The sequence below is a fragment of the Osmia lignaria genome, chromosome 4 (assembly GCF_051020975.1).
Source record: "Osmia lignaria lignaria isolate PbOS001 chromosome 4, iyOsmLign1, whole genome shotgun sequence".
Taxonomy (NCBI): domain Eukaryota; kingdom Metazoa; phylum Arthropoda; class Insecta; order Hymenoptera; family Megachilidae; genus Osmia; species Osmia lignaria.
The window spans coordinates 7,174,738-7,197,051 of NC_135035.1; the positions used below are offsets into that span (position 1 = coordinate 7,174,738).

General features: G+C 40.1%; 3 protein-coding genes across 11 annotated transcripts in view; 2 read left to right on the forward strand and 1 right to left on the reverse strand.

Moving 5' to 3' along the window:
• Positions 1 to 2,875: 2,875 nt before the first annotated feature.
• On the forward strand, positions 2,876 to 7,516 carry LOC117603352 (uncharacterized). 5 transcript variants are annotated; one of them, XM_034322401.2, is made up of 6 exons: positions 2,876 to 5,582; positions 6,193 to 6,310; positions 6,418 to 6,606; positions 6,753 to 6,826; positions 6,897 to 7,151; positions 7,227 to 7,516. In XM_034322401.2, the coding sequence occupies exons 1-3, from the start codon at positions 5,052 to 5,054 to the stop codon at positions 6,603 to 6,605; spliced, it is 837 nt and encodes a 278-aa protein (XP_034178292.1). In that variant the 5' UTR covers positions 2,876 to 5,051; the 3' UTR covers position 6,606; positions 6,753 to 6,826; positions 6,897 to 7,151; positions 7,227 to 7,516. The 5 variants fall into 5 exon arrangements, with proteins under 5 accessions (XP_034178292.1, XP_034178291.1, XP_034178293.1 ...); XM_034322400.2 differs by having other exon boundaries at positions 6,205 to 6,340; XM_034322402.2 differs by having other exon boundaries at positions 6,205 to 6,310.
• Positions 7,517 to 8,552: 1,036 nt separating this feature from the next.
• Positions 8,553 to 19,382, forward strand: PAN2 (PAN2-PAN3 deadenylation complex catalytic subunit PAN2). 3 transcript variants are annotated; one of them, XM_034322387.2, is made up of 21 exons: positions 8,553 to 8,996; positions 9,554 to 9,741; positions 9,945 to 10,114; positions 10,180 to 10,300; positions 10,373 to 10,569; positions 10,642 to 10,855; positions 10,929 to 11,065; positions 11,145 to 11,291; positions 11,502 to 11,598; positions 13,306 to 13,539; positions 13,625 to 13,870; positions 13,988 to 14,234; positions 14,795 to 14,974; positions 15,064 to 15,230; positions 15,327 to 15,495; positions 15,573 to 16,098; positions 16,219 to 16,436; positions 16,518 to 16,647; positions 16,784 to 17,005; positions 17,091 to 17,352; positions 17,435 to 19,382. In XM_034322387.2, exons 1-21 carry the CDS (start codon positions 8,915 to 8,917, stop codon positions 17,447 to 17,449), a joined length of 3,969 nt encoding a protein of 1,322 aa, XP_034178278.2. In that variant the 5' UTR covers positions 8,553 to 8,914; the 3' UTR covers positions 17,450 to 19,382. The 3 variants fall into 3 exon arrangements, with proteins under 3 accessions (XP_034178278.2, XP_034178279.2, XP_034178281.2); XM_034322388.2 differs by having other exon boundaries at positions 13,988 to 14,207; XM_034322390.2 differs by lacking the exon at positions 8,553 to 8,996 and adding an exon at positions 9,030 to 9,174.
• Positions 19,122 to 22,314, reverse strand: part of if (integrin subunit alpha inflated) — a 51,869-nt gene continuing 48,676 nt past the window's right edge. For all 3 annotated transcript variants that reach the window (XM_034322386.2, XM_034322385.2, XM_076688097.1), the window contains 2 exons: positions 20,250 to 22,283; positions 19,122 to 20,175 (listed from right to left, as the gene is read on the reverse strand). In XM_034322386.2, the coding sequence (XP_034178277.2) occupies positions 20,083 to 20,175; positions 20,250 to 22,283 (2,127 nt within the window). In that variant the 3' untranslated portion in view covers positions 19,122 to 20,082. The remainder of the gene's footprint in view (positions 20,176 to 20,249; positions 22,284 to 22,314) is intronic.

Genomic DNA, 22,314 nt, shown 5'->3' on the forward strand with positions numbered 1-22,314 from the left:
CAGGTCACCCAGTATACCCATAAACATCGAGGAAACACGTGTACGTAACCATACATAGTAAAAGGATGAAGGTGTGTGGGTTTATGCGACCTCGACCGCTCCAATTCGCCGTTAATTGGGCGACATTTTCGCCGTGCACCTTTTTACGCTCCTGGCCTATCTCAACGAGCTTATATCCTGAGCAGCGGGCATAAATTACAGCGATTACCGCGGCCACTGAGCTACTCCTTCCAGGAGCCGATTCGGCTCGCTAATTATCGACTCCGTATAAATTTCCATGGTTCTCTGCCGACGATGGCTCGCAGCATTCAACGGATACCGCCGATAGAGAAATAAATGCCCGCGTTATGGTACCGACGTTAAATACGCCCCTGGTCAGACGGCTTCACGCTTGCGTCGCTATCTACGCGACCTTAACTCGTGTCTCTTAAAAGAAACATTTCAATTTCGTTTTTTTCCTACGTAATTTCAATAATAAAAAAGTATAGCGCACTGGAGCTTGACGAAACAATAAAGTCAGACCTAAGAAGGTTAATATCTTCCGGAAATCTGGCTCGTCCCGTAACAAAGTTAAGAATTTACATAGAGCAAAACCATCTACAGAAGCTGAAAGATTATGCGACCGGCATCTACATTGCTGTAATCGAGTTCGTAGCCCCGTGGAGCTGCAAAAAGCAACGACCGTCTCTCATTCAGAAGATCATGCCTGTCTTCTCGCGTAATCATCAGGCACGATATCATCCTGATGGAAATAAGAGAAAGATCCTCAGCCTCGACACCGACAAGACAGTCTCGTCCTGGCAAAAACGAAGCTACAAAGTACGGAACGATTTCTCGCCAATCGTCGTAGCCGGCATAGCTGGTCGCGCGCCGGTGTTAGAAATTCCAGACGACGGTGTATCGGGTGGTTTCGTTGAAAGCTTGATAGATTTTCTGTCGTCCTCTGTTAGCCACACTGTCACCGGCCACGGCAAACGCGGTGCAAAAACGGCAACGAACACGGCCGTCCAAGCAGATTCAACGGGGGATCCTCCAGGGTTGTTTTTTCCGATACACCGCATATACATCTTCGTTGGTACATAAATTTATCGCGGGGCTGATCAGTGCTAATAAGACTGCGGCAGGCACGCGCTGCCAGTTTCCCTCGATATAAACAACATTTTTCTTCGCTCTTCCGGCGATTCCTCTCGTTCCTGAGCGAAGCTTTCGACAAGCCACCCCGATCGCTTGAATGGAAGCCAATGGTAGGTAGATTTCACGTCATCGAATCGTGACAGACTTCCCGCATTTCGGAATCCTCAATCCTAATAAATCTACCTTCGAGCGGACCTTGAACATTCCTCGCAACACCATTCTTCAGCTCGCGCCGCTCGTCACGACGTCCTTCCGCGGGCGGTAAGCCCGGAGTAGGCGAGAACAGAGCCGCAATTTGCGTAATTGCGATGCCCACCCTTCGAGTCCCTTCTTGCGAAGGAGATGTGACTCTCTGAACCCTCGCGGCGTCCTTTATAAAACGCTTCGGATAGAAATTTCGCAGCTATGCGATTCCCTTGAGCTACCAGTACGCGGCTCGTGCTACGCCAATTAGCCGTATTCGCGCCTTCGATGCCTCTTGACGGCTAATGCCTACCCTGGACGCTGATTTCCGAGCCCCGTCGACTGTAAATTCAGACGACTCGTAAGGGGGAAGAGATCGGGCGCGTTTTTCTCGTCGTTCACTCGTGCATCCCGGTATCTGCATAATGACACGCCGTTTTACAAGTCGATCTCGCTTTCTACGCGCTACGAACGAACCCAGCCTACAACGACGCGGTCGGACTTACGTAAATCACCCGGTACTCGGTCTTTCGCGAGTGTCGATTCTATTCGACGCTGACTCAACTATGTTGTACACCGGACTGGCAAATGTAAATTACATGGCTAACGAGCGGCCTCGCATGCGTTGTAAATCGTCGATCCGCGTGCCTGTTCTTGAAAAGAAGACGCGTCGAACGAGGGGGATAATTAATTGATCTGAATGAAATTTAGGATATTCTATTTCCTCCTATTTTTTAATAACAATAGAACACCTTCGTAATGACAGAAGTGAACGCAGATAAATGAAAAGAAATAATATAAAATCTGAAGCAATTTCCTAGTTACGCAATGTACCTATGAATATCTCGCAAGCGTGCCCTACAGGACGTTGCAGAAAGAGTTCCTTGTTCGAGGAAATCGACTGGAACCGAGGTACAACTGGAACACTTTTCTGAGAAAGTTGCCTGACATTTTCCACTCGTAACAAGTACACTATGGATATGTAAGTGACTAGGCTTTCACAGATCACGTTACCGATACTATTATGTCAACGGGTTATTAATCCTTCAATACCAAGTGTTTTAAACCACATGCCGTTCAGTCATTGACGAAACCGATGAAGTTTGCGACGAAAGTGAACCAGATCCTAAACTTACAACGCATTACAAGAAAATTGAAATTATACCTGATGAATTTCTAACGGGTGATAAATCCTAAGAATCGTACATATATCATTTCAAGATGAATCAAAAGTCACCGATAAGATAGCCATTTCCGTGGTCGGTGATGTAATCGTAACCACAGAACGATCCACCCATTCCTCGAAAAGGTGCAACGCGATGTGTTCCACGCGATAAATCGCGCGATACACGGGCACGGAATCAATCAGAATTACCGAGACGGTGCGACACGAAGGCTCAGCCTCTCGGCTAACACCCCTCCTCCGTATTTCCCTTGCGGGTCGATTATTGAAAATCATTTCTCGGAACACGGTCACGAGCATCGTACGGCCCTTTGTGTATCGCGTGCGTGCATGTGCAAGCTGCAGCGGCGCACACGCGAGCAGAGCCGTGCCCCTCGGTCAGGCGCAGCGCATCCCTGTGTGTCGGTGCACTGCCGGGATGCGAGATCAGCAAATCTAAGATCGTGCAACTGGTGTCCAGTGGCGTGTCCGCGGCATACGTTGCCAATGTTCGCCACCGAGGAAGAGACGGAGAGAAAATGAAGAAGAAGAAGATGAAGAAGAAGAAGGAGGAGGAGAGACGGGTTGCAGTTGGATGCGAACGAAAAGTGAAGGATGAAGGGGACCGATTGGCGAAGAAGCGAGAGAAGCAGAAGGAAGGAGGTGGAATGCGCGGTTCTCGAAGGAGGAGCTGTCGGCGGTGAAAAATCACGCACCCCGCCACCATTGCCAGCATCTGCTCTACATACCCTGGCTCTCAACCTCTTCGGCTCGTCTTTCGAGAAGAACCCGTTCAAACGATCGTGCATCGATGCACCTGCGTCTACGTTCAACGATACGTATCCTCATGTTCGACATCGATTTTCGATGTTTGCCCGCCGGCTAATCTCATTACGCCTCTTTCGAAGAACTGGTTTCCCTATCCGTCGCGGATCCACCATGGAACGGAACTGGTATTAAGATTAAATTAACGCTCGCGATATTCGCAAAACGGATTTTCATGATGTTCGATATCGCATGGAATGGTACGGGACTGGTTTAACCAGGGGCATAAGCCCTTTGCCGGGCGATGAATTAATAATTATACTAATTAAAGAATCCTGCGCTCTAATGCATCCTTTCAAACCACCTACTCAATATTACTGCCCCTTATCTGATCCTCTTCTTAAGAATCTTTGAACGTTCGGGGATGAATAGTAATCGATTTGTAATCATTTATTATTACTTTCTGTCGAATTCAACTCCACGGATCGCGTGCGTTTGGCGCGCAAAAAAGGGCCAGAGGTCGAGGGCAATTCGATCGCAGGAGAAAACGAATTCATCAATGAGAACCTCGAAGAATCAGCGTGCGGTGTAGCAGAGCAAGATATACGTGCTCTGGCTGGGCTACCGGTCGATCGGGTCGGGTCGCTGTTCTGTGCTTCATCTTTCTCTTTTACTCTGTTTTTCTGTACCTCCTTTTACCCTCCTCTTTTCACCTTCCCGGAGTATCCCGCTCGCTAACCCTTTCCACCTTCCTCTACCTTTCCTTCTCTTCCGCCGCTACTCTCACTCCGCACAGTTGTTGTCCGACTGTTTTATTACTTTTATAAATGCCGCCGCCGATGTGGCTACCACTGCCACCGCCACCGCCACCGCCGCCGCCGTGGCGGGCATTTCCTTTGTTGGGGCACCATGGCCCATTGTTGCTCGCAGAAAGATGCGAATTTTAATTCGATATTGTCTAATATTATTTATGTATGCACGCGCTAGAGAAGTTGACCATTTCAAAGCGTTCCCTTGCACACCCTTGTCGCCCTGCTGCCGCTTCCTCCACGCGAAACCGAACCGTTTGTATCGCGATGAATCGACTGCTGCGCCGCTCTCAGACTTGCGCCCTGAACGCCTGCACGTTTCGTCTAAAGACTGTATTTTATGGAGATATATGCGTTGTTTGGCCCTGGAAAGGCTGAGCAAGCTTGCCGAGACTACCACTCAGAAAATATATTATTTCTCCTGTTTACCATCTTTCAAAAATTCTATGTGTACCGTATAAACAAATTTCTGTCATTCCCGAAATTGATAATTAATTCGCCTCGAACAAAGCTAATTTATCTGAAAACCGAGACTCCGACGAATAAGCTATTATCGCGTATCCACGATGAGGGTTGTTTTAATCCAATTTAAACGACAATTAATTACCGCCAAGTGTTCCCTCGACAGAAGTGGTAGGACTTGCGCGTACGTGGTCGCTCTACCTGGAAATCAATATCAGCCGACATCCAGGTTCACTTGGATCTGCAGTCACAACAGGATGCGCAACAGTTGCGTCCGAACGAAAGAGAGGGAGGGATATAATCGTGGCTGATTTTATTGTTTAACCCGACAACCGATTGAAAACTTCTCGCAACCGTCGTTGTACGGGAGATCATGTAAACAACTGGAGCAAAGCGTATCTAACTTGGAGAAAACCATTCGGCCGAGGAATTCGATATGAACGTCCACCAGTCCAGGGAACTGGGTGCTACGAGATGCAACGTATATCCAGGATAAACGTGCTGTGAAGAGAATTCAGTTGCAATATTTCATCAATATGTCAGAGAAACGCATTTCATTGGGCATCAACGTCAGCATCCTTGTGATTCTAACGATATTCGGAGTGCTACTGTCTTTGCCACTGCGATTGTTGTTGAACACCAACTACGGTAGAAATCAGACTATCTGTGAGAATAATACGATAGAGGCAACGGAAAATGTAACGAGTATCGAGCCGATTGTGCCATTGGATCATCGAAGATTGAAACGTTGCCCGAAATTGCCGTACGAGGATCGTTTGAAGTCGGTTTTTCGTTGCGATTACGACGGAAATTGTACCTATGTTTCTCTCGTGAAGAATGATTTAAAGGAAATTAATAGACAGAAGACGATCGAGGAAGCCGAGAAAACTTCGAAGGTCTCGAAGGAGGTTATCGATGAAAATTTATCGGAGAACACGGAGGAAAGTGTGAAAGATCATCGAATGAAATCGGTCCCGGTTGCTGGACACATTCTCGTGACGATGCTTCTAATTTCAGCGATCGCTGCTCTCGTTGAAGTGCTGAGAATACGTTTCGCTAGAGACAAGGTATTTCAGCGGAAACTATTCTTGCTTTTTTATTATCATCTTGATCAACACACGCCTCATGATATCTCGAATTACGCTTTTTCGTGTTAGAGTACACTTGTAATTGAAATTAGAATATGTTTGCCTATTGATTTGTCATAGTATTCCATATTTTGAAACAAATTAAATTGTAGTTAAATTGATTTATATTTTTATAATCAGAGCGTACAAGAAATGAACCTAAGCATTTAGAATAAATATATCTCTACGAAATCACACAACATAACTCTCAGTTCAACGAAAAGAACTCACTTCACGATCTCCATAATAAATACACCACTTTAACAGATTACATTTTCATAATTACAGTCAAGAAAACAGAAACTATCGTTTCGCAATATTACTAAACCACACAAAAAAGACACTTCTAGAACTAGAGCCCACATGTTACATTAAACAAATACCAAAAAAATAATACAACAACAACCCCTATATTATCAGCCAGAAACATAATCATCAAAACAATTGAAACGTTACACTGATCGACTAACAAAACGATTTCATTCTATGCCACTAAACAACGACACGAGTTATACGAACATGTGCATATATTTTTAAAAAAACGCATAAGGACTCGTCTAAGGCAGGTAGTGCCAGCTCAAGGAAAACGTCCACGGTCGAGCTTCCCGTTCAGAGGCGGTTCATTCCAAGGCAACCAATGAGGAGTCAGAGGTCATTCGAAATACAAGGCATGCATCGATCCGCTTTACGCCTATTAGGTAGCATATAATTAGATCAGCATGATCGTCGAGTACAAGAAACGCACGTAAAACGGATGTACTAAATCGAACCGTAGGTGCGAAACCACCGCCACTTATTCGTCGCTCGTCCTTCCCAACGCAACCCTCTAAGCAAAATTCTGCCTCGTTTAGTGGCACCCCGAACAATTGGATATCACGTCGGCAATCAGCTGAATCCGACGAAGAGATCGGACTTCTTATTAGTGCACTTCATCATCGTACACGTCTGATTCGACGGCATTAAGGTAACGCGACAATTGTATCACGTCGTCATAGATAAACAGTCAGAGATGATTTCATGACATAAAAGTTGTATAAAATAGCACTTGTGGCATAGCAAATTGAAGCTTGGAGCTTCATAAAAATGATCGCTTAATTATACTTATTTCAGTAAGGTCAATCAATCGAATTCTTTGAAAATTTATTCGCGTTAGCACCAACAGGGTACCCGTCTGAGACCAACTGGTAAGTGATTTGTACTAAAAATTTTCTATCATTTGCTTTGGAAGATAATTACTATGAAGCTATTTGTTAGGTTTTATGCATCGCACAACGATCTTGTTCACGATATTTTCAAAGATTCTTAGTATTTCGTGAACCCACCATCCAACTGGACTTCCACGAAATCGTTGTTTCTTCCAGTTCGTATTTTTCAACTCTGACAACTTACTAGAGACTTAATTAAGAAAGAACCGTCTAAAAGTTTTCTTGTTACTAAGATACGTAATAAGGCTGTATGCTAAGTTTTCACAGCACTCGTGACTTCAATGATTTCCATCCCCCATATAAGGTAATTTTTATTTCTTATAAAATTAAATCTCATTAATTAACGTAAAGTAACAGTGTAATTTTTTTTCTATTTTAGATAACACGTCCGTAGACTCTACGTGTCATTAGATAATTGCAAAGATTCGTAATAGCAAATGCAACAACGCTTGCACATCCTTGCTTCTCCATGTTTCTTTCATAATATAATAATATAAAACGGTCGTGTAAAAGTATCGATAAATGAGTGTATTTTCGGAAGAATTATAAATTCTTTGAAGCGTATTTTCATAAAAGTTCTCACACCGTTTTGAGCAGCGAACACTTTAACACTTCTGTGATCATTATCGTGTATTATGTGATATGTACAACGTTAATTATAACTTGTGAAATATATATGTACATATATTGATGTTCAATAAATAAATTCTTTCAAACTCTAGCTACTCATTTCATAGACTATATTCTTAGACTGTATTTTTCAAAATACATTTTCAAAATGTAACGCAAATATTAATTAACACGTTGATTGCCATAGTGAAAATGAACATTTTTTATGAGACATATTGAAGCTCTAATTATTAAGAATGAGAATAGTCAATTTTCAAATTTCAAGCTTTCTATTTACTGTTTAACATTATTTGTACAATAGCAATATTATTTGAAATACTATGTTTCTATTGTTTTCTTTTAATTATTTAAATATATATAATTTTGCAACGCCGGTTACCGGTGAATTCCATGGCATTCAACGTGTTAAAATATTATAATTCAAGTAAGTACTTACCTTGGGGTACATCTTGGAAGAGTCTAAGGAGAATCAGGAAAACCAGGAACAGCCAGGAAGATCCAGAGAGATACAAGAAGAACCAGGAAGATCGAAGGAGATGTAGGAAAATCCAGGAAGATTCAAGGAAAACCAAATATGGCTGCCAGATTCTTGAAATTAAAGAACGAATAGGTTGTAAAAAATATGTAGGGTTATGAAATATTTTATCAATTGCAACAACTCAATAACACGTATATTAAAAGTTTTATAAGTTCTCGTATTATAATGTAACATAAATCATTACTTTTTTCCAATTAAATCATTCAAAACGTGTTCGAAACGAAATTTTCAAATATGGAGTAGCAACGAACGCGAACCTATTATGTATTCAAACATAAGATCGTTCTGTTGCACGAAATTCTTTCGTTTATGCAAAACTTATAAGAAATTACTAAAGTACTTCAAAAGTACTTCAATTTTATACCTTTCCTTCGTAATTCTGTTGCCTCTAAGCTTCTACAATTGTAATTTTTGTCGGAGGTTTGTACAGGTTCGCGCCAAGCGTCCATTTTCCTTGACTACAAAGTCTAGGGAGCGTTGAATCTTCACGATTGGTAGTGTTGCAGCTTAACGCGCGAACTAAACAGGTGTCGCCACCTTCAAGGCCGCCATCCAACCTTACACGGGAGAAACGCGCAGAAAAGTGGAATCATGAATTAAAGGTATCTCGATAAACGGATCGCTTGTTATATCGCGTTAAAACAGTGCTAGCGGTGTTATATCGTCCACGATCTTGAGCCAAAGAACTGTGCAGTAAGGTGAGAAAGGTGGATATTTGTGAGGAAGTGTTTTGCTTGTTGCACAGTTGCCAAGGCGACTACAGTACGTGCGTGCGTGTGCGTGCGTGCTCCAAAAGTGTGTTATGAGAGAATAACGATTATTCTGACAAAGATTCGACAACTATCTTCGCATTAAACGCGATTCGATGTTTGGGAAACGAACGGCCTGAAAACGGGATTATGGACTACCCGGTTTTAGGCCACTACGACCCGTCCGTAGAGGCCACGGCTGAGAGCACCGCTGACGAACAAGAACTGCTTTGTAAGTATTTCCTCTATTGTTATTTAATGTTTCTTCTTTCTTCTAAAGGCATCAGATATCTCATGGCATTAAATTGCGATCACTTCGACCGAAGATTCGAAGGCTTGGAAAGGCGCGAAAACCGTTTCGTGAGACTCGTTGCCTGAATCATGGTGCGCGATCTGGTGTCCTATTATCCGTTAGTATCACGATATCTTTTGTCTCATTAATTCTTGTCCGGCAATCCAACGAACTGTTATTGGCTGCTCCCTCTCTTTCCCTTGTTTTCGAAGCCCGATGTTTAGTTTTGATCAGCTGTTCGGTAACGAATGGCCCAGCAAAATTTACGGGTTATAGACGATAACTAAATCAACCGTGACGTTGCTGTTTTCAACGTGAAAATTCGTCTCCTTTGTTCAAGTAGAATTCATGTAAACAATGATAAGAAACGTTGTCGACGTTAATAATCAGTAACCTGTATACAGTACCATCATGTTATCACAAGTTATGTTTAAACATTTTATCGATTAGCAAACTACAGAGATTTTCAATGTCAATTTCTACATTTTTTCTTACAGGGGAAGAATCGAATTATGTCTTACCTGGAGATGAATATGTACCTGCAGCCGAGCAGTTTGGAGAAGACTTTCTTGGAGCTGAATTTCATGAAACGCGTACTCTACTTGCTGATGGGGGGGATAGATTTGGAGTATCCACTGCCACTTTTGATACCGTCGAAGAACTTATGTGGATGGGGAATCAAGGGGTATTATGATGTTAATTATTATAGAAATATCTAATAAATTATCTGTCCAGTCCTGCTTATTATTTACTTCAAATGGCTCTAGTAATATTTATATGATTCGATGTACCTGATAAACTTATAAGATTGTGAATATGTTTCAATAAAACCAGATTTGAAATAATTATTTAACTGAACAATGCATGGATGAAAATAATGCTTTATAGGGTCACGTAACATCTTATTATGGAGCTGGCTTACAAAAGTACACCTCTTTTCAAGTACACTCTACACAGGAAGTTCGGCATATTCATCCATTAGATGAGGGAATTTTGGTTCTAACGCAAAGTTTGTTGAGATGCCAATTGCGACGAGGCATACCAATATTTACCCATATGTATGTCATTATTGTATTGTTTGTATCAAATAAATGGACACTATCTATAAGTGAAAATATTATAGGTCACCAAATATGATAGACATGCAATGCATGCTTCAAATTTCGCCAACCAGATTACTTATGGGGGGACATCAGGAAAAGATAATCGATTTTAATCTTACCCGCGGAAAAGAGACCGGATTAGTAAGTTTCTTCCTATGCTTGATGAGACTATTAATCCATATGCACATGTTACTATTTTTCCTCTACTTGTAGGTGCATGTAGGGGAAAATGGTTGTGCAATTTTAAGACAGCATAGTAGGCTCATATGTGCTGGAAACCCTGCAGGAAGAATCGATCTCAGGGATCCAAACACGTTATCAATAGAGCATACTTTTGATACCCATAGCGGTTCCCTAAGCGATTTCGATGTTCAGGGAAATTACCTTGTTACTTGTGGTTTTAGTAACAGGTGAGGTTTTAGAATTTAATTAGTATTAAGTACCATGAAATTAATTCTAATCAATTTTATTTATGGGTTTAGCCGCCAGGGCCTATCGGTTGATCGGTTCTTAATGGCATACGATTTAAGACAGATGAGAGCCTTAAGTCCTGTTACAACCCTAGTATATCCTCTCCTATTAAAGTTCCTACCCAGTTATTCCAGTCGTTTAGCGGTCGTATCGCCATTGGGACAGATGCAACTACTTGATACTATCTATGCTAATGTCCAGCCACCTATGACATGCTTGTATCAGGTAAAATATACAGAATGGACTTGGAGAGAGAATTACCAATACATTGTATATATGAACATTTTTGTTCTCATAGGTTGCTACCGGTGGTGCAATGATATTATCATTCGATGTTTCCTCCACGTCTCAATGTCTTTGTTTCGGAGATTCGGCAGGTTCTATACATCTCATGTCTACAAACACGCCTGAGCCTCAGTTCAATACATTTTCTCGGTTAGTAAATACATCGACTTCCAGGAATCAAAATGTATACAGAATGCAGAAAAATACGATTCTGTTTTTATTCATGTAGACCAACAGAATTCGCTGATCCAGTTGAATCATTTCAATGCATACCGTTTGATGATGATATTACACCATTGAGCTCAATACCTATTATCTATACTGGGCATCCACTATTAAGCGATTGGCCAGAAGAGTATCTGAAAAAGGTCTATAGGTAAATATTTAACCAGAAGAAATAATTCAAAACTACAGTGATGTCTCGAATGGCGATCGTCGCTACTTCCGCTTTCATCTCTCTTGAAAGTGACCACTTCCGGTCCCGAGCCGCCGTTAACCTTCGAGGCACTACTGTACATACTCAATGCCATGATTAATTTTAACTTACTAGAAATTCGATACAAGTATCTTTTACATGCTTTTACAGGAAAACACCAGCGATAGATCCGGAAATTCTGCGCACAATGAAGATGCAAGGAACAATAGGTTATGCCCCAAATCCTCAGGCATTTCGCAGAAATCAAGTGAGGAAACAATATTCTCCCACTCTTGTACAATATACTACCCCAGCTCTCCTAAAGCTCTCCTAAAAACCCTCGCTTCCTGTTCTTCCTTTGTATGAGTGTCTCATAATTTCTATTTGATAATTATGTAAAATAAGTTATGCTATTCTTGATGTTTAAATTCCTTATTGCTAGTTGGAACACAACGAATCGTCACTGCCAGTCGTTGTGGATCTCCACAGTTTATCTTTGAATTGTTTGAGTCGTTCTTGAAGAACTTCAATTTTTTGGTTTCATATGAGATGTACAGTTGTAATTTTTAACTGTACATTTCATATTTATTGGCACACTCAGTGTGTTATTATTGATACTTTTTACCTAAGAGGTATATTATGCTCGTGTAGCAATTGATACAATCAGAGTAATGTATTGTAACAAATAAAATTCAACATGGTTGATGCTATTAATTTCGTAGGAAAGCCAAAATAATACGATGTGATTAAGACTGATAACGTTTCGTGATAAACATTGTAGTCCATAAACAACTTGAGAGATCGTGATATATTTTCATAAACTAGTCCACTGTATTCTAATAATTTCTTTTACGATGATGTATGAAAATCTATACTACACACTGAATGTTCTTCTCCTAACTTTAGCGAACATCTTCGGTGATATTATACTATTGTTGTGTTTAGAAAAATGAAGATACCGCAGAAAAACGCGTTTGGTTGATCTCATTAAAGTATAAACGTTTGTAATTCGATTACTTTTTGAATCGTGGAATTTTTTGAAAAAATTGTTCTATCGAATCGAGCATGTTCGTAAGGTTGTACATTATCCAGCATACGTAAACCTATAATTGACCTTTATTTTAAGATTTCATATAATGGCTGTGTAAGTATGCAGTGATTGTATTTGCCTCAACTTCTTCAGAAAGCAATAATTTTCTAACTAACTTTTCATGAATACAGATGTGCCTGTGCGCAAGCAGAAATAATAAACGTGCTCCAATAATGTACATATAACAGCATTGCATAATTTTCAGTATAGTTTAAACATGTTAAATAAGTCTGATTCTGATATATTTTGAGATTTACCCTAAGTACAAGAAACGAACAAATATGTTACGAATAATTTTTGTATTATAAATATATCATTTGCTCGGTGCAAATTTATGAGACTTCATTAAATTCGAGGCTTTAACTTTTAAATAATAAAAGTCTCGAATTTAAAAATCCAAGAGAGATATGCATGCATAATTTATCTTTCTTTTTTTTAAATATGCATTTAAATCGTGTTCGTGCAATGAGAATTAATTATTGTCGAATCTCAACCAGCGTGACGAAAAAAAAAAAAAAATATACCATTACTGCCTTTAATTCCGTTAATGCGTTTCTGTAATCGATGCATTTTTTTGTTCAATGATTTATGCTCAAATGATAGTTTTAGTACACCTAATGCCTATATAGAATATATTTCTCTAAAAATGTAATAATCGAAGTTGTATTTGAGTGAAATAAAGGTTGTAAGACATACTACGTAAGCCTAACTTATTGGCTCGGTCCCACGCGTCTTCAATAGGTATTATTTATTTTTTCACGGGTACAGATTACGTTTGCACTATCCATCGAATTTTATAATGTTTACCGCACCGCGTACAGACCTTCCAATAAAAAAGAGAGTGTACGACAGTTTGAAGAAAAATAAATAATACCTTTTTTACAGATACCTTACAATTTGGAAAAACGACGTGGCGTAGTTGCAAAGCTTTTCGCGGGGGACTCACGGTCCAAAACTGATGACGGCACCTTTGTGGCCATACCTAAACGTTACCGTAAAATCGAGGTGAAATACTCACGTCTCGGTTACGACGAGTTCGATTTCGATCAGTACAATCACACCAGCTTCTGTGGCTTGGAAGCCACACTTCCCAACAGTTATTGCAACGGTATGCTACAGGTAAGCAAAATCCAATCCTCAAGATAATCATTCTTTCAGCATCAAATGACACTTAACTATTTTCTTTTTTTTTTTTATTTTCCAGTTACTTTATTATTGCGAGTCTGTAAGAATAGCGTTGCTGTCTCATTCGTGCCAAAGAGAATTCTGCCTCTCATGTGAACTAGGATTTTTATTCCACATGTTGGACACGTCCCGGGGATTGCCTTGTCAAGCTGCTAATTTTCTTCGAGCTTTTAGAACCGTCCCGGAAGCAGCGGCCTTGGGACTTATACTCAGCGACCAACATCCGGAAGCGAAGAGGAAGACGAACTTGATCAGATTGATACAGGTAGAGTTGTCCCTGAAAGAAATATTTACAAGTTAGGTTGGAGAAATGATATTGAGACTGTGATAAAGGTATTTCACAGAAACGTTTGTGTTCGAATGTATTAATCCTTCTTCGCAGAGCTGGAATAGGTTTATTCTTCATCAAATCCATTATGAGATATTGGAGACAAGGAAACGACAGCAGAAGGAGGAGGAAGCTGCTCGGCTTAAATCTAGTTCTCAGTGTCCACCATTCGTTTACAACGAACAGGATTTTCCTAGTATTCTGCAGGATATTGGTTCTCGGTACAGAAGTCATGACGAAGAGAGGAAGAAAAGGAGGAAGAAAGAAGGGGATGGTAAATATATGTGGATCACATCGAAAGGTAAACACAATTCACGTGTAACCTTTTCATTGGGCACTTTTTGTGTTTATTTTTCATTTTGTATGTGATTGTTTATCCAAAGAATATAAAAAGAAATTTTTGTTTAATGTCAAGAAGAAATATATCTTGATTCCTGTGTTCTTGAGATACCTTATTTTAAGATCAATGATAGACCTTCCGGTTGTTTGTTTAAATATTTTTCTTGTTTTAAACTGATTTTTTTACTTTTTTTTTTATAGGAAAGGAGTATTGCTTTTCGCGAATGCATGGCCTATTATGTAAAAATTCCACGAGTATCGGCAATGCTTTAATTTACAAAAGAAAAAATCCTTTAATACACTTCTTTCTAAATCAAAATGTTTTTAAACATTTTGTTCTTTCTAGTGCATTGCCGATACAAATAAAAATCCTTTGAAACATAGTTTATTTACCGCAACGCTGGTGAATCCCTATAGAAGAGTATTACTTATTTTCTTTTATTACATAATTTTGCAAATAAATATAAATCCATTAATGTCGATTTACTCGATAAAACTGACACCACTATTTATCATGGATAGATAAGAACAACAAAAAGTCTATCGAAGAAAACGAGGTACGAGACGAAGAGACAGAGATCAGTCGTCTATTTGGGTCCGAACAAATGCATATACATCGTTGTCTCAAATGTGGGCAAGAAGCAACGAAACATTCCATCATGTTGCTGTGTAATTTAGTTTATCCAGAATTAAGTCACCCTTGTAAGCCATTTATCAAGCTATACGTGTGCATATCGGTTACCTTCCATCTTTCATCCCCGATTGAAACGAATGAATTTTACCCTTTGTAGCAGAGGAGGTTCCGTTTACGAGTGTTCTTGCCCGCAGTTTAAGACCCGAGAAAATTACACCTGCATGGTGTGACAGTTGTCAGAAATTTACACCCACTCTACAATCTCGACAATTAACTAAACTACCTCAAATACTGGCTCTGAACTGTGGCCTAGATACACAGCAGGTACATGGAACACAAACTTATACATCACCTTATAAACCTGAAGAATAAAAAAATCGCTATAGATTTTCTAATCATTTCAAATCACCAATATTTTAGGACAAAGTGTTTTGGCAAACGCAAATGGATATAGTGGTCCAAAAAGTGTTAAGCGGGAAAGAAAGTAGCCCATCTTCGAGTCCCGTACCTGTTACCGTGAAACCTTGTCGATATGGTAACAACTGCACCCGAATTGGATGCAGATTCAGACACGTTGGTAGAGATTCAGGTACTGTAATTAATTCACACCTGTTAATATTTCAATTAGACAGTGTTCCAGGAACTTTCCATTTGTCTGTTCCACAGAAAATGTAACAACCCCACCAGTTACACCACCCACGGTCTCTTCGACACCTGTCGCCACACCACCTAGTCACCTGTACTATTCTCATTCATGGATTCCCCATAACATTGAAATTTCTCTGAATAGTAACGGTGAATTGAGCGTAGAAAAGATCAACAGTCCGAGGAACGATTACAATGAAAGTAGTAGCAAACCTTCGGAACAGGTTGTAGTAGAAAATGGTCAAGGCGATGGTAAAGATAAGCAAGATTTGGAGGGTTCTCAACAAAATTCCGAGGAGAAAACGGCTGAAAATCACGTTTCTGCTGGGGCGGACACTGGATTTGCGGAAGGATCAGATACTATCGAAGAAAACTCGGTTAAAACTAGTAAAATGCAGTATAGCCTCAGTGCCGTTATTTGTTACATCGATGATAAGAGTAATGAGGATAGGAGGAACATTGTTGCGTTGCTGCGAGTTGGACCAAGTTATCATGAACGATCTACTGGTAGTGCAGTGTCGCAGTGGTATATTTTCAACGATTTCTGGTACGTAACTTGCTTATTTCACCTTTTGATTAATGGTAATTATAAAATCTGTAAGCAGTAAGATGTTAACATCAAAAGTAAGACTTAAAGCAAACACCAAAATTTGTTTTTTTAATTTAGTATATCAGCTGTAACACCCCAGGAAGCCGTCTGGTTTAATCTTGACTGGAAAGTCCCTTGTGTTCTTCATTATACCGCTGTACCATCACCCGAGCCAGTACCTTTCGTCAGTCCCCTTACTTACGACGTATTTGGGGAAGATAAATGTATAGCTCGTAGTGGAGGAACGAGGGGTATCACGTTCACACCATTGACATCCGACGAAATGCCTAAAAAAGGTCTCGAGCAAAAAAAGAAGTTCTTGACAAACTAATTGAAGCGTGAAATACGTATGATAGTTACTGAAACTTTTATTACAGGGGAGTTAGTAGGTATCGATGCAGAGTTCGTTACATTGAATCAAGAAGAATCTGAGCTTAGAAGCGATGGGAAAATGTCCACCATAAAACCGAGTCACATGTCTGTTGCTCGGATAACTTGTATACGAGGGTGTGTATAATTATCGATCAGTTTCATTTTAATCTGTCAAATTTAATAAAATTTATATATATTTTTTTCCGTTCCTTCTCCCTTTTCCTTATCTTCCATAATCTCTGTTTAATATTGCTGATAAATTTTGAAACAGACAAGGTCCTTTGGAAGGTACTCCCTTCATAGATGACTACATAAGCACTCAAGAGCAAGTGGTCGATTACCTCACAAAATTCAGTGGAATCCAGCCTGGCGATTTGGACGCCAACTTCAGCAGCAAACATTTGACGACTTTGAAATCAACTTATCAGAAACTGCGGTTTCTGGTTGATAATGGAATCATATTCGTTGGTCATGGTCTGAAAAATGACTTTAGGTAACCGTTCAAGGCGTGCACAAAGATGCAACATAAAACCAAGTGTTTTTAATACTTTTTGTATTTGAATAATTAATTTTTCTAGAGTGATCAATTTAGTCGTGCCACCGGAACAGATCGTGGACACGGTACTATTGTTCCACTTACCGCATCATCGCATGGTGTCGCTTCGTTTTTTGACATGGCATTTTCTAGGAAAAAAGATTCAATCAGAAACACATGATTCAACTGAAGATGCTCGAGCTGCTCTAGAATTGTATCGTAAATACAAAGAACTAGAGAATTCTGGTAAACTAGCTGAATCTTTGAAGGAGCTCTACAATATTGGCAGTCAAATGCAATGGAAGGTAAGAGGAATTAAACTACTTAACTTTTTTCTTTCCCTTATCCATAAATTAAAAATAGAAGAAAATCATTATTTATCTCCAGGTGCCGGACAGCTGATACGAGGATAATTCTGTCGAGGAGGTACATGATTCAGTCATATTATGTAACGATAATGAAACTTAGATGACTTTGAAGTATAATGTACATTCAATCGCTATACTTCAAAAGACATCATCCGTTCTATCGTTTCGCGACAGAATCATGCGTTACTCCTTTTCAAAACAGGTTTTTCGTGTGTAGAAACTAAGAAAATCCTGAGGGTAAAGTGTGCTGATGTCTCAAGTGTTAAAATGATTACGGGTACAATTGCATTGTCATTCGTGTTTAGTATTCCTGCGACTGTACAACAGAACTCCATTTATTTTTTATAAATTTCACTGAAACCGTTGTCGAACATCATTGACTTTTTAAATGAGCTCCTATTATTCGAACAGAAAATTATTGTAAAAAAGAAAAATTAGTGAGCTCATTATCCATAACGTCTCGGTTTCTTACACGTGGAGTTCTATTGTACTAGTACGTTAAAAAATCATTCACGGTATAAACGTTAATCACAATTCTTTTAGTTAGATCCCGTGTGATCGGTCATCGTAAATTGTGCAGAGATACCATACGAAAATTCTTGTTGATCACGCTTTTTTCTAGAAACGAGTTCGCCATGTCAGTGGCAACCTTGTACATATTGTCCGATAGCACATTAGCGTTTTGAAGAGCAGTGTCGATCCCAAAACTATCCATACGACTACACGTATCACATATTTATGTATTTTAATTTTTTCCATCTTTCCAAACGACAGATAACACACGTGATCCATCCTGGCCGGTAAACTGAGTTACAGTAAATGTATATAATTAATAGTTAGTGTTTCTAGCAATAATTCTGGATGGGGTATTACCTTTACGGAGGTGCACACATTTCATGATTTTTCGTTTTATATATGTATCTTTTCTATAGAGTACCAACTTTTGTACCGTTTTAATCAAACGACAGTTCGCGAGAACGAGACAGAGAGAAAAGAGAAACATTTTTTTTTTTAATAAGATTTACTTCGTCCAATGATGGATTTTCATTTCTGCTCGCGAGATCGTTTTAATTCATTGATCTATTGACGAACAAATCATTGAGAGAACCAAACATTTTTCTAAACGGTCCTTTTCTACGAGACTCTCCAAAACGCAGAATATTTAAACGAAATGCGGTAGTATATTTTACAAAACGATTGTATTCATAGATTATTTTTATATATATTTTATCAATGACAAAAAAAAAATGAAACAAGAGAGAAAGTGTGAGGAAAAATACCGTCAAAAATCTATTGAACGAAACGAGATTATCGAAGCATATATTTTTTTATATATGAACAGATTTTCTTATCGTTTGGTGTATAGCATAACTTACCACATTGACTACAATAGAAGGAAACACAATTTATACAGCTGACGTAAAAAAAACAATGGCACATGTTAATAGTAATTATGCATTTGATTTATGTCCACTACTGTTACGTCATTGTGAATTTTTTAAAATAAACGATAGTATGAACAATTAATCTTCTATTTGTATGATTGAATAAAAAATCCTCCACTTTTTATTTTGTTATAAATTAAACATATCCAGTCTGAAAATAAAATATATCAATCTTCGTATTAATAATATTATATATATATTTCTTTTTTCTTTTAATATTACATCTTAAGTCTGTATATACAAGTCAGTTCTACCTTCCCGTTTTTTTTTTCAGGAATTTTTTTATTCTCTACACAATTATTATTATTCTGCGTTAGCTAGTTTCTCTCTGAACAGTTTTAGTAATACAATTAATAATTTACAAAATTGTACACACATCCGCACGGGGCTTGCCCCGTTCATGTTACGGCGCTCTATCATACGTTACATATACATGTAATAACGTAAAAATTCAATAAATAATCGAAAGTTCCCGTTCTCGAGACCATTTCTGTAAAACACAGAAATTAAAGAAAAATAAAACATTGATCGTCTATCGATGACGACGATGATTGAGATCTGTCAACATAAATCGAATGATTAAGCATTCCCTGACGAAGATCAAGATCTAAAAGTTGTGGTAAAAATATATTTTCTTAAATATTATTTATGGCAGTTTGAACCGTTCTGTAATGAAATGTTTTTTAAAATTAATTCTAAAGATGATCTCATGGGCTGCTAATTAATTTGTCCATTTTCTATTCTAAAATCTTCAAAAACAGATTAACTTCATTATAGAATAAAACTTTAAATCGATGAACGGGCGGTTTAAGTAAGTGTTACAAGTAATTAAAAAAAAGAGATAAAGAACGTAATAAAGGAAAAAGAAGATGTCTCCTGACTAGAAACTTGCATGGTCGAGCTGCAGGAGCTGGAAGAGTATTCTGTGGCAGTAGAAATAAAAATAATCGCATTAGAATCTGCACAATAATCACTCTAGCAGTTTCTTCGTTCTGGCCTGGGGATCAAGGCACTCGCGAATTGTTAATTGAAATTATGCTTCGTTACTCGCCACATTACAGTTCGACGAGCGTGATGTACATACAGCCAGTGCATGGTTCCGTTTCTTCGCGGAAGTTTAAGGCACTTTTTTGCTCGTTCGTTACGATTAATGTCGTTCGACAATATTTTTTCTTTTATATTCGATATGGATTCCACTGATTAATCCTTGTCAAATTAAGTTTCAGTGGTCGTCCCCTTGCTGAAAGTGGCCATTTCTGTTAAGGGGTTGTCGCTCTGGGGCATCGGACGGTCTATTCCTCTTGAAGAACCCGCACTGTGAATAAAAATGACAATTAATTGTGTATATTTTTATTTTCTCATTTTATAAATAAATTTCAGTAAACAAACCTTGTGAAGCAGGAAGATAAGTAGCAACAGGATGATCGTTCCCGCGCAGGCCGAGAGAACCACAACCCATAGCGGAACGACATCCGGTACGGACGGGGTGACGCTTGGCTCGACGTTCGTTTTGATCTCGTGACTCTTAATCACTTGTTCAGCAGGCGTGCCGATGAACGGCTGCTTGGTAACTCGAGCTACCAGCTTCGTGGAAACGCGGACCTTCTCTTGAAGAGCCACTTTCTTCAACGTCCTCGCGTCTACCCTGTACCTGGCTCCGATCCACACTTCCTGGTCCTTCTTCAGAGGACCTAGTACGCACCTCAGCATCACGCATCTCGCTGTGTCGCAAGGACTGCTGGGTTCCTGCGTCCCGAGATCATTTTCGTAATCAGTCTTACCATCGAATCCACCTTCCCTTATCAGAGGATCCTTCGCCAGGTCTCTGGGACTTCTATGAAGAGTTTCGAATTTCCTAAACTCCTTCAAGTCCACCATGTCGCTCTCGCGTTTGAACCTGGTTCCATCGTTTGGAACATTAGTCACGGTGTCTTCGTCGAGGCTTTCGCGATTCTCCCTTCCGTAAACCCTACTGGTCACCCTCCTGTCCTCTGTCCTCCTCTCTTCGTGGGAGCTACTGTACCTAGCCTCGTATTCTGATTCAAGATCAGTATGATTAGATCCCTCGTTCCAGGTCCTGCTGTAGTTATGCGAACTTGTGCCCTGCTGATAACGTGGATCACCTAAGTTAATCGTCCTCTCCTCGGTGTAGCTGAAGGAACCTTGCAGAGGAAACCTGCGGCCATCTTTCAGAACGATGAACCCTTTACCAGTGGAGTCTATCAAGAGTTCACCTTCGATCCGCAAGAATCTACTGTCCCTGTGCTGGCCCTCGGACATGTAGCTCTGCCCTCCGTAGCGATCTTGAAGAGGGAACGTGGAGCCATCCTGGAACTCTATGTATTCTCTATCAGCAGAGTTCCTGAATCTCCCCATAAACTGTACGTAATTTCTACCCTGTCTATTCTGTAACTCGTAACCGACTGACTTCGACAGAGATCCGAATAATTGTTCCAGTTCCTGTTTGGAGCTACCGTTACGTAACTGGAAGCCGAATTCTCCTCCTCTGATGGTCTCCTCCCGGTCACCAGTGATGAATCCCTCCTTGCTACCATAGCTTCCTGAAGAAGTACTAAAGCGTCTTTCCTGCTCGATTTTGTACGCTTCTTCTTCTATTCTTCTTCGTTCATCCTCCTGTCGTCTTCGAATCTCTTCGTCCTGTTTCCTGCGTTCGTCTTCCCGTCTTCTCAGCTCCTCCTCGTGCACCCTCCTTCGTTCTTCCTCCTGTCTTTCCTGGTAGTACAGGCGTTCCTCTTCTTCTCGCTGTCGCTGACTAATCAGCTGCTGTTCTTTCTTCCGTTGACGTTCTATCCTCGTTGCTTCCTCTTCTTGCTGACGACGTTGGTACTCCTGTTGCCTCAGCAACTCCCGGTACCTCTCCTCGCTCTCTGACGAGGAGACACTGTGACCTCTGGACACCTTGATCTCACCCCATCGGTTTTCACCTGCTTGATTCGTGGGACTACCATAGGGTTCCTCAGGAACTGGAGTTCTTGAATTCAAGCTATCGTCGCTGCTATGGAGAACGCCCAGAGTTCCGGTTTCTCCATAGCCACTGGATTCTGTGTGGATAATCGCGCCTCTGTTAGCAGAGGTCAAGTCCCCAGTGCCGATGGAGCCGGTTCCAGAACTGTTTTGCGTGTACGTCGTGACGAGGACGTCTGGTTTATTTCCACTGTCTGATAACTGTATCCTCCTAGTCTCACTAGTGACGACGTTCGATGACGAAGAAGACGAGTGACGAGATTTCTGGATGCTCGAACTGTCTCCAATGTTTATTTCACTTTCTTCTCTTTGACCGAATTTGTTTTTGTCCTGATCGAAGCCTCTTTGCACATTGATCGTTCCGCCTGATTGGGACTCGTCCAGGATCACTCCTGAAGGGTCCGAATGATGGGAGTAAATCCTTCTGCGTTGGTCCAACTGAAATAGATGAAAGATTTCAGACATTGTT